General features: G+C 40.8%; 1 protein-coding gene across 1 annotated transcript; it reads left to right on the plus strand.

Moving 5' to 3' along the window:
* Positions 1-1,081: 1,081 nt before the first annotated feature.
* Positions 1,082-12,532, plus strand: LOC143328545 (poly(rC)-binding protein 3). The gene is made up of 13 exons (XM_076743733.1): positions 1,082-1,473; positions 4,639-4,747; positions 4,915-4,938; positions 5,064-5,096; positions 5,206-5,322; positions 5,552-5,683; positions 6,117-6,245; positions 7,340-7,429; positions 8,057-8,098; positions 8,511-8,586; positions 9,539-9,591; positions 10,731-10,900; positions 11,235-12,532. The coding sequence occupies exons 2-13, from the start codon at positions 4,670-4,672 to the stop codon at positions 11,593-11,595; spliced, it is 1,305 nt and encodes a 434-aa protein (XP_076599848.1). The 5' UTR covers positions 1,082-1,473; positions 4,639-4,669; the 3' UTR covers positions 11,596-12,532.
* The last annotated feature ends 29 nt before the right edge of the window (positions 12,533-12,561 follow it).

The following is a 12,561-nucleotide window of genomic DNA, read 5'->3' on the forward strand; positions in this document are numbered from 1 at the left end:
CCATTTCTTTTCATTTTTCAGTTAATTGGAAATCTACCCATGTTTCAGTACCTGTAACTGATTACACCAACAAGACTCAGCAATCGCTTCACAGTAATCTCATTACATATAATCCCAGACTCTTTAATCTCATTGACACACACGGTACGTGGAGGAGAGGAAATTAGTCACAAGTGATTGGCATGAAATGCCTGATCATCTAACGGCATTTGAAAGGATAGAAATAACTGTCACATACTTTGTCAGATGCCTCGCCCTTGACAGCTTTGTTGTGGTTCTGATTCTGTTTCCAGTTTGGAAACCGAAAGCCAGTTTTATCATACTTTTCTGGACCTTCATTGACCTCCATTATTTAACCCCTTATCCTATCCTAACCTAACTTACTGAACTTAACCCTGAAAAGCTCCCTGAAAAGTGAGGAATGGTAAGATACCTTCAATTTAAAGCATTATCTCCATCGTTGTATCCTCAAAAGATAATTCAATCCTTTTAATTATAGAAATGCCACTTGGAAGCAGTTTTGAAATCCTAGTTGAGATGTGAATGCAGTGTGGCTTGGTTAGATGTCTGATAGACGGCCATGAGGCTCACAGCAGCCATCATTGTCCCCGTGCAACGCAGTGAATAGTAATTAAATATGCCACTTATGCTTCACTGATTCATTTCCTTCACAATTTTGAAGCTCAGCTGAATACATTTTTCTGTGCAGAAGGGCTGTATTGTATCCAGTATGGCCTCATTACAAGGGCAGAAGGGCTTGGTGTGGGGGAGGGCAGAGGCAGTGAGGGGGGGAGAAGCACCCCATGAAGACATTGTGCTTAACATCACTAAATACCCCAAACGCCACATTGTCCTTCCCAGCCCTCAATTAGTCGGGTTCCCTGTACAAAGCACCGATTTCATACAGGGAGATTTATTTTTAGAGAAAATCCGGCCCTGTGCAGGCAGGAAGCTCTGTGAAAATCTAATGAAGAACACAGCAGTCATGCAGAGTTGTTAGCCTCAGAGCAACATCGGTTAACAAAGCCTCTCTTCAGTGTCTCTATGTGTGCTTCTGATGACTGCAAAAGGCTAGACCTTCCCGATTTTTTTGTTGTGGTCGCTGTAACTGTAGTCTGCTCTATCTGTGCTGGACACCCTCCAGCCAAACAGCCTCTTTGCCCTGCCCTCAGGCCTCTTCGGCTTGTGGATCTCCGTGCGGAGGAACGCCTCTTTGGTGGCTGTGACAGGGAGAATTAGGCAAGAGATGCGGGTTCACTTGCCCTGCGTAGGGGCTTATCTTGGGCTAAGCTGAGGGACTAATAGCAAAGCCAGCCTCCGCTCCAGCCGGTCTGAGGGCACAGGGAACCATCTGTCCACTCTGTGCATAACTGACAACAAAGGGGGCAACATTGAACACGGACGACGAACTAAAAGGCCATTCATTTAGGAGATACCAGAAATACAGAAGAGGAGCGAGAATTTGTATATCAGGTCAGTGCTTTATACCAACCAGTCTTGTTGCTTTACAGGCCTCTCACTGAGCCATAACTGCAAAGGTCAGACTGTTCACAGCTCAGCTTCTACTGGTAACAATGCTGCAGACTACAGTAGTGTTGGGGACAGAAAGTTGAAGTTGAACTTTTAATTCAGCGTTCCTCTTTGGCTCTGTACATTTAAAGAGAACTAAAGAATGCGTGGCTTTGTTTTAATGCGCTACTCCTGACTCTCGTTACACTGAGTTAATGTGAGCTGGTTGTTTTTTTGTACACTGCTGCATTGCAAATGCATTTTGTTGCACTCGTAACTTCATAGATGGTTTGGACTGCAATGAATTGTCACATTTGGGAGAAATACCATTCTGTATGACCCCATGCTTATAATCTGAGATGTGGTGGTTGTAAATAGTACGTTACTTTAGATAATCAAGAACTAATTAATGGTGGGTCAGTAGAAATCTTTCGTTATGATAAAGATTCATTATTTGACATGTGTTTCAAAATGTGTGGAACATTTTTGGAAGTATTGTCTATTTAGGAGCTTTATTCGTAAGCTACAAGACTATTGTATCTAATCATCTTGTAAAATGCAGTCATCTTTTCATTACAATGATCAGAGTGTTAAAAATTGCTTTGTTTTAGCCTCACATTTGGAATATACAGTATTTTATAATGAAACCCTTCAAGTAATCCACTTAGACATTGTTCTCCATTTCCCTCAAGGATTAATGTTCTGCGCTTTTTTTTTTTTTTTTTTTTTTTTTTTTGAATTTCTGAAGCACACTTCTGCCTGTCAGTGCTCTGGGAGCTGGCTTCCAAATTATCTGTTTTATCATGTATACTCTGTGGGTGCTGTTGTGCACCAGTGTTTTGTTCGGAAGTCTTGAGTGGGCGCTGATGTGCTAGAGGTGACAGAAATGGGTCAAAGGGGTCTTAGCATTAACTAAACAAATCCCAGGCTATAGGAGATATACATATATATATATATATATATATATATATATAGCGAGAGAGAGAGAGAGAGAGAGATGTTGCTGTTTAGTTGATACATTCACAATACCTTTATAATGATATGAGGAGAGAAGAATAGATATGAGCCTTGTTAGCAGTAAAACACCCTCCACTTACTCATGATATGGTTTGTATTGAGTCCTGTAGCTCAGTCTGGTGTTACCAACGTTGGAATGTGCCAGAACAGTATCTTATTGTAAACTTGTCTCAGCTCCTGGAAAGCCATGTTTTATTGGCTTCTTATCACGGTGATATTGGCACATTTCATTGAATAACTACTGACACGTGCGCTATCATCAGTGTTAGCATGCTTGATTCGAAGTCATGCTTGTTTTTGGTCTTTCTTTAAGGTGTGGAATGGCAGCAGAGAGTTCTGTATTTATTGCTTTGTGTGAATATCCAAGCAGCCATCCCCAGTTAGATTAGCTTAGCATAATGGCTGGAAACTGGGTAACACAGTTAGCCTGGCTCTGTCATGAGGAACAGTAACAAAATGCACCCATCAACCCCTCTTAAAGCTCACTAATTAACACATTATACTGCTTTTTCTTTGATCAGTAAAATGTAAAAATGACAATTTGCTATTTTAGAGGACCATGTCTGCTCGCAGCAGTAACTTTCCAGACTCTCCGCTGGCTGCTTGGCAGCTGGTTCATGAAACAGTCTGGCACAACGTGGTTTTACACATTGTTTTTTGTACAGATTAACAAATGAGATACATGTTAATTAGTGAGCTTTAGAAGTGCTGGGAAGAGTTAACTTTGAACAGAGTCAAGATAGACGCTTCCCCTTGTTTCTAAACTATGCAAAGCTAAGCTAACCGGCTGCTGGCTACAGCTTCATATTTACCATGCAAACATGACAGTGGTGATCTTATGATCTTCTCACCCAACTTTTCCCAAGAGCACAAATAAGAGTATATCCCAAATTATCCAACTGTTGCTTTAAAACTGTCATTGTGCACACTGTGAAGCAGGATTGAATTAAACTTTGGATCAACTGGGAACACCTCATGCACACTCACCAATAACATGCCACCATGCTCCCTCCACTTTATCACCGAGGTATCAGAAAGTGCATGAGGCCACCGGGTTTGGTGCTCAGGTTTTATGTGTCTGCTCGGTCCAAAGTCCAATCTCTGTTAAATTACATTTTTCATCCTGATTAAATTGTTTATTAGTTACAAATTCTTCATTTGAGGCAGTTTTCTGTTCATGCTTCACTTCTCAGAGCCACAGTGATCTCACAAACAAGGTGACCTTGGTCCTTCATAGACCTGAAATCTTCTCTCTGTCTGTCATGGTGCAGTAAGCTTCCCTTCCTACACTACATTGAGACATTCTTTATTTGTTCTGCAAATACAACGGATTGGATCCGCGTCCACAACAGAGCCAACATTGTGTAGCGTCAGTGTGGTATTAAGAGACAGTCACACACACATCACTTGATCCTCCAGCACAAGTGGCTCCCTTTGTATCTTATCTTATCCAAGGGAGTCACACAACTTGAATTTAGCTGGAACGAAAGACACACTCCCATGTGAAGATTGCACCTAGTGATAGGCTTATCTTCCCCCGCTCACGACTACATGATCAGAAGACAAACAACAATGATCCATGACTCTTCAGAGAACATCAATCCCCTGATAAATTCTGAAAGAGGGAATTTGGCTCCTTTTAGCAGCATAAAAACGATTGCTACAACTCTGGAACATTTTCTGATTACTTTACATTCCCCATAGTTAAGGTAATGATCTCTAACATTTTCAAGACCCTTTTTTTTCTTCCCTGCTGCAGACTGATATAACAATGACGATGCAACTTCACGAAAGCCTTTACATTTTCTCTGAGTGGTTTCCCAGGAAAAGTCTTGTTGAGCACAGGAAATGATGCATTTCATATTTCCTGCAGCTGCAGCAGTTTGGCTGTAACAAACAGAACAAGAACGGTGTAATGAAAGTCAGCATGTCATCGATTATAACCACAAAAGCAGACTGGAAGTTAAAAAGAAGTATAATAGTGCTACATATGTTTAAGAAAATTTGAATCTCGTAGCTTACCTCTTTATTTAGATAATGTACTGAGCCACCTGAAATGCTGGAGTTCTTGTTATATACACGACCTGCCTTACAATGTCTTTCTTTTTGCAGAGTGTTTACTTTAAAGCTTGGAAAACAGAGAATGTCTGACAAAGAAGAAATGGCTTCAGATGGGAGTCTGAACGTTACACTGACGCTGAGGCTGCTGATGCATGGAAAGGTAATAGACAGACACGGAAATAATTTTGTGTCCTTTGGTAGTAATAGCCTAATAGTGTGGTAATAGCACATTGAAATGATTACATCCTGCTCTAAATGTGAAAAGCTCTCAAGAAAAAATCTTGTGTGTTGCCACTGGCTCAAACATTGTTATCTTTTCACTCACAGGAAGTTGGCAGCATAATTGGAAAGGTAAATTTATTTTACAATCCATCAGCATTTATTGAGTCACACTGCTTTCTGTCTGATTGTCTCGTATTGTTCTCTTTATAAAACTAATCAAATCCTCTGTTTTGTAATGTCTAACATGATTCAAGAAAGGAGAAACAGTAAAGAAAATGAGAGAGGAGGTGAGCTTTCACTTTGGCATCCATAGTGTGACAACACGTAGAGTTTATGTCTTGTGGCAGATCAATTAGAGCAAATAGAGGCTGGAATAATGTCAATTTGTGTTTCCAGAGTGGTGCTCGTATCAACATATCAGAGGGATCATCTCCCGAGAGAATAGTTACCATCACAGGACCCACGGAGGGCATCTTCAGGGCTTTCTCTATGATCGCACAGAAGTTTGAGGAGGTACAGCAAAACAAGCACGCAACAAACTCCACCGCAACTTTTCACATATTGTCACTAAAGTTTTATTGTTTTACACTAGAATTTAAGAAAATTCTTTAAAGATTTTGTCTGAAGTCTGAAGGACACTCAATGCACCTTTTCCTCAGTCTTGCAAAAATAGAGACTTGTCAGATAAAGCTGACGTTCTTACAGTTGGTGCAGAAGAACATATTTTTGAATTCTCCCTCAGGATATTAGCGCGGCAATGACAAACAGCAACGTGACAAGCAAACCACCTGTGACACTTCGCCTGGTTTTCCCAGGGAGCCAGTGTGGCTCACTGATTGGCAAAGGAGGTTCAAAGATCAAAGAGATCAGAGAGGTAGGAGTCCTTTTCTTTCTTATTTTCTATCAGGAAGGTGTTTTTCTGCACCCAAACAGAGACAGAAAACATCCACCCTGGTGCTTTGACACCTCAAGTATCAAACACTCCCCTCAAACTTTTCTTGTATTTTTTCTGCCTTAAAATATGTGTATTTTTTTTATTTTTTTGGTTGCTGCTCATGAAAAATCCCTCTGATTATGCTTGTAAAGATCGGTGGAGGCTGAATACTCATTCTGAATGGACAATATTTGTGTGCGCCTCTTCAAATATTGGAGCACACATTGCTATTTGGCTTGCAGCTGCTCCCTGCATGTCAAAATGTGTTCGGGGTAATTTGTGGGTGCTTGAAACAGCATTTCAATTTGGGTGATGGTGTGCTCTTTTCAGCAATAAATAGCCTTTGTTTCTTCTGTTGTCTGGCGACGTTAAGACCACAGGCGCTCAGGTTCAGGTGGCAGGAGACATGCTGCCGGACTCTACAGAGAGGGCTGTCACAATCTCCGGCACTCCACAGGCCATCACTCAGTGTGTAAGACACATCTGCTCTGTCATGCTGGAGGTAAGCACTGTCAGACAGCAGACGATCTTCACATTCAACAGCTCTATTTAGGCATCAAGAGTGTCACATTTGTTTAGGATGTGGTAAAAGGTATTCAGTAGCACATCCAGAATATTTTCAGTCTCTGTGACATTTCACTCCTGCAGGGCTAAAGCTTTGTGTTCAGGTTGTAGTGGTTGGTCATCCTCATGCAGTGTGCAACAACAGTGGCACTGCTCGTTATGAGCTTTAATATATTATTACTTTTTCTGATAATGATTTATATCAGTAGACCCCAACCTTTTGTGTCTGAATTATAAACTGGAGGTTATTGAAGAGTGTTAATCATATAGAAATGGATATTATTGTAATATTTTTCATACAGTCGAGTGAGTGTTTGTCAGTGGTTGCTATGGTCAAGTTTGCATTTGTACTTGTACCACTTGGACCACTTGTTTACCCACTACTTTCATCCAACTATTTTAACTGTTTATCTATTACTTCTAGCTTGTTTCAACAGTTTATTCATTACTTTGCACTAAATATTTAAACTTTTCTCTTTGCTTGTTAATTAGCTTTCACACTCTTAACTGCAACATGTGATATTAACAGGGAGGGAGGAAGATTTCAGATCCTTTACTTAAGTGAAAGTTCTAATACTGGAGTGTAAAAATACTTCAGTTAAGCTATTGAATGAAGCTTCTATTTTCAGTTAAGCTAGCTGAGATGCAGAACTAATGGCACATACTCCCTGGGATACAAGGAAGGGAATCAGTAATATACATAGTATACTATCACTTTTTTTTTAGTATTATTTATTCAAGTTTGAAAACATACAGCAGGTAAAATGGATTTCTGTTTAGCATGCACTTGACCTCTTATATTGCCAAATACTCTAAATTATTCCCTGTATTCCGGTCTATTCACAGTTGTATTATAGGTTTCTTTGGTCCCAGGTTTCATGTAACTCTCAGCTGATGAAAAGGATATAAAAAGATTCAGCAAGTGATATAAAAATGAATATAAAATGCCAAAGTGCCAGTAAGAGTTCTTTTCTCAGCTGCAGCAGCATATAAATTTTCCTCCCCTTTTGGTTTGCATGACTGTGTCTCTAGTCTCCACCGAAAGGAGCAACTATTCCCTATCGTCCCAAGGCCATACCTGCTGGAGCCCATGCAGTATTAGCACCACAGCACTCTGCACAAGTAAGTAGCCATATGGGAGTTATTTAGCAGTGATTGTAGCCACTTTGTAAAAACATAACAATTGAATAAGCTTGTTCTTTTGTGGGAGCTCAGAGTCACGCTGATCATTAAACATATTTTCACCACTAGAGGGACACATCTGTGTAATTATACAGCAATAAGCTCTTCACGTTGTAGTGCTGTAAGCAGTAAGATGAGGTAATGATCATATTAGAAAGTACTGAGTCCAGCTGTAACGTGTCAGAGATATGAATGGAGGCATTTACATTAACAATCCCCTGCAGTGTGAAACCTGGAAGATGTCGTGACTACAGCTCATGTTTTCCATGAGCTGGCTAGTCGCTGGCCTGAATTTGGCACAGTCTGTTCTGACCTATCAGACATCTGTTTCTGTTATTGGATTTCTGGCCATGGTCAAAGAAGGGGAAAAGCAGCAGATGACATTTAGATGAAATTCCATCAAATCTATACACATTAGAGCTATGGGAAAGAGGAAGGGAATGGATTTTCAGAAAAGCACTCACTGCTCTGAGTTGCACTGTGACAGATTCAAGATTCAAGTGACATGTTAGAACATGTCTGCACCTCCCAGTCATATAACCACGTCTCCCCTCTTATTCTCCCCAGGCCTTTGCAATCCCAGGGCAGTATGCTTTTGCACATCAAGATGTAAGTATGTTCATTTGAGTGACTGACATCTGCCCTAATGACCCCTCCTGCCCAGTCCTTCCAAGCCACCACTATACCCTCTGTGTTCCCTACTCTGCAAAGATGAAATTTCTATAACCCTGATCTGTTTACATTACTAACACTAACACACAGTAGCGGCATGCATTGATTGAAATGAAAGTAAATACCTTAAGACATAATGATCAGTTCTAGCTTTGTAGCCAGAGATGTGACTGTATTTTCAGATGACTGCCGTGAGAAGCCAGCATGCTTTCTGAAGGAAATGAATCTCTTCACACTGACACCATCTGTGATGTTTGTGAACTTCAGATTGGCTCTGTATTGTAGTTGTCAGCTCCTCTGAAATAATCCAGTTTGATTGGTTAGCTCTAACTTCCTTCCTACCCTGCAGTTGACCAAGCTTCACCAGTTGGCTATGCAGCATATCCCCCTCCCCTCCCTTGGGCAGAGCAACCCTACTTTCCCTGGTACGTACCCACGGCTCCCCGGGGAAGTCCATCTATCCCTCTGTCTTCACTCCTCTTCGAATCGCATCATCAAAACACCCCTGTCACTTCAGAGAGGATCAAGGATGTCTCCATTCTCTCAGAGTTTACAGACTCTCTCACAGGTTTTTTGTAGAAGGTGGCTTCACAGAGATGTACATACTGTATAATGCACTGGTATTTACATCTATTTGTACCATTTAACATAGGAGGGAAGACAAACAAATACTGAATAGAGTAGTGCAGTTTTAAGGATAAGCCACCGAACTAATTTTTTATCAACAATTTTGAACGTTAGTCACTGAAATATTTAGAGTCCAAAAGGGTATGTGACAGATTGTAACAGACAGAACAAAATGCAAAAGGAAAGCAGCAGAGTTCTCTGAGAGGGAAATGTGAAAAATGAAAAAAATATTTACAGTCCAGTAAATATTTACCCATTTCTCACTATTTCTCATATCCTCCTAAAATTTCAGCTCCATTTGCCCAAGTTCCCTCTCCAAAAACAAATCCTAATCTCTCGACCCCATCCTCCACCTCTGCAACATTTCTCCTCCAAATCTAACATTGTCTTGGCCAGATCATCCCTGACCTCAACAACCCCACGTACTCATATACTGCCAAAACTAACTGAGGACAGAACATGATAACAGTCACACTGACATGAAACAATTTATGAAACATACTCATTTCAATGAAAATCTATATTATTTTTTATGAGCAGTGTGAAATATGTGCACAGCATATGTGCTGAATATGCATGTACAGTATATATGTCTATCTAGAAAGAGTTTCTTGCCATATGCCATTTTCATGTTCCTAATTTAGCAGTGTACCAGTGATAAACTAGACAAAGTAGGGCAACTTGTCATACCATGAAAGTGAAAGCCATTAGTGCCATACTGTTGTTAGCATTCCTTGTCCTACTTTGCAGGATTGGATGCATCTGCCCCCACAAGTTCACAAGAGCTGGCAATACCCAATGATGTAAGTGCCACATTGTTTGTGTTCCTCCAGCACTAAAACTCGCATCGTTAATCCTCCTGCTTCTTACTTCATTTACACTTTCTAAGAGGACAGCTATAATGAGGGATTCTTGGACAAAAGTGTTTCACCTTCTTAGCTGCAGAAAGTAATTTATCCTTTGTTCCATTTTTGGCGAACATAAATTATTGCCTAAATACTGCAATCACCATTGTAGTTGTATTAGCTCGTTATAGCTTGAATGTTACAAAAATAATAGCAAATATAAGACCATTTGTACAGCTTTATAGCAGTCTATAAACCATGCATATTCTATCTATGATCAGAATCAGAAATCATCTCAGAAATACATGTGATCACAGGTTAGGAAACAGAAAACGGGTTTTATATTTCTATAGAATTACACATAGCACAACTTAACCTTTGCAGTCGATTGAACATTTTGGGAAATATGTTTATTTGCTTTCATGTGGAGAGTTAGATGAAAAGATGGATACCACTGTCATGTGTGTAGAGTGAATATAAAGCTACCGCCAACAGCTGGTTAGCTTAACATAAAGACTGGAAATAAAGGAAACTGCTACACAAGCTCTGTCTCTAATTAACATGTTATATCTGATATGTTTATTTAATCTGTACAAAAAATGCTTGTGGCTTTACGGGGGGTTATGTCACTTTCTGGAGCCTCGCTGACAACATGACATTGCCAGGCAACCAGTGGAGACTCAAATACACCAAACAGACAATTGTACACTTTGTACAGATTAAACAAGCAAGATATAACATGTTGATAAGTGAGCTTTAGAGGTGCTGGAATGTGTCCAGGCAGAGCCAGGCTTGCTGTTTGCAGTCTTTGTGCTAAGCTAAGCTAACCAGCTGCTGGGGGAATCTTTAAATTTACTGTAGACATGAAAGCGGTTTTGATTCTACATACAATACAATACAAAGCATAATGGAGATGTTTTCTGCTGTTAGAATAACACAGCTGGGAATGTGGTTTTCTTCTGTAGAAAGCTTCAGCAGGAGACTGCGGGGCTGCTGTCACCATAGCAGTTGCTTCCCGTTTTGAAATCTGATTCCTGAAAAGCATGGAAACATGAGCCGATTTGCTATTTACATGTTTCCACTCTCTCCCCTTCTAGTTTATTGGCTGCATAATTGGAAGACAAGGCAGCAAGATCAATGAGATTCGCCAGGTCTCTGGAGCTCACATCAAAATTGCCAGCGCCACTGATGGCTCAGCCATGCGCCAAGTCACGATCACAGGCTCGCCGGCCAGCATCAGTGTGGCCCAGTACCTCATCAACGCCAGGTAAGACATTACACAAGGCGACCACGTCCAGCAGGGCTTCACATCGCAGCCGGGTGATAAGACGGCCAAACACCATGCTATTGTATGAGGGCAGAGTTATTGTACTCAGTGTGAGGCTGGATTTGTTCCATCTCACTGCTCTGTTCTCTTGACTGCATTAAAATCCTTATTGTCTCTGCTTTTTAACACATTCCTTCTTTGATTCTTATGTTTTCTCCTCTTTCTCTCACCTCCCCTCTCCTTTATCTCACCCGTACTCCCCTTTTTCATTTTTCACCGTCTCCTCTTAACCCTTCACCATCTCAACTCCCCCTCCAAACGTCCCGACCTGCAGCTTAGAGATGGCTAAATACACCATGCAGGCCGCTTCCTCTGCGACCCCAGTTGACCTCAACATGAGCTTCTCTCAGTCCGCTCCCACTGCCTCCACCGCTGCTACCTCTATGGCCGTCCTGGCGGCCACCACCCCAGCCCCCAACACCATTAACGTCCACTCTCCCTCCACCTTACCAACCATCCAAAACCCACACTACGCCATCCCCGTTTCCAGCCTGCTTGGCATGAAAAGCCTCCCTGTCCTGGCTGTCCACCCAGCAGCCGCTTCCAGCCTAACACAGGGTTTATCCCCTTACACCGCAAAAATGTCAACCTCCGGCATCAAAAAATCTGAGCGGCAGAAGTTTGCTCCTTATTGATGTCTGCTTTTTAAGTCTAGTCAGTGTAGCTGACTGGTAAGACATTATTAAATTATGAGAAATTATAAAAAATTGGGCATATAGGCGTAAAAATAGCTTACACCAGTGTGTGTAAGTTTTGCCAGTGTAGCACTTGTTTTCCATAAATCAGGAGAATATTAGAAATGAAAGGATGTCAGTATCAAAACGTGTCCTTATTAATTAGAACAGGCAGCAGCAGAGGTGCATATTAACACAGTATTATCTTAAGGACACGGATTACAATTAAAGTGGGTAACTCAGGCTTGTATTAGCATCCGAGGAAAAGATATTTTTCAGATGGATTCATGTTACAGAGCTTTATATGAAGATTTACTCCAGGAGAGGTATTTTCCATGATGCAAATATTGACTTAGTTTTCTATCTGTGTAACTAGTTTACAGTCAGTGTTTGTTAGATAATGCAAAACTAGTAACATGAGACGTGGTGCTTTGTTGGCAGCAGGCTGTTAAAATGTTTGTCTTGTATAATAGAAGTCTGTGTGTTAAGTATTTTTTAACAAGGACTGCTTCACTCTACTATAGGCTCTCATCAGTGCTAACAGGCTTGGGTGTCCTGTAGTAGCATTGCACTGTAGCAGTTCTGATGGGATTATCCTAAAGCCACATTGGATCCTAGTGGATTTCACTCTACACAGTAATCCTGTAAGGCAGGAATGGCCTAACTAACTCATTTACTGTGTCTGTACGCTAGCTTGTTTCTTGTTTATTGTCCAACTTAAATGAGTGGAATGCTTCAACCTTCAGCATCTGAAATGGATGCTGAGCAATTATTGTAATAATAAAATTTGTAATGTTTTATTCATATGTTTCTGTTATGGGTCTCCCCCACACAATGCAGATTTGTAATATTTGTTGATGAAATGACTTTGAAATAAATGGGACTTTTTATGAATACAGATGGGCTGTTTTGTTCTAATTCTGTTGT

Source organism: Chaetodon auriga, chromosome 11 (assembly GCF_051107435.1).
Source record: "Chaetodon auriga isolate fChaAug3 chromosome 11, fChaAug3.hap1, whole genome shotgun sequence".
Lineage (NCBI taxonomy): Eukaryota > Metazoa > Chordata > Actinopteri > Chaetodontiformes > Chaetodontidae > Chaetodon > Chaetodon auriga.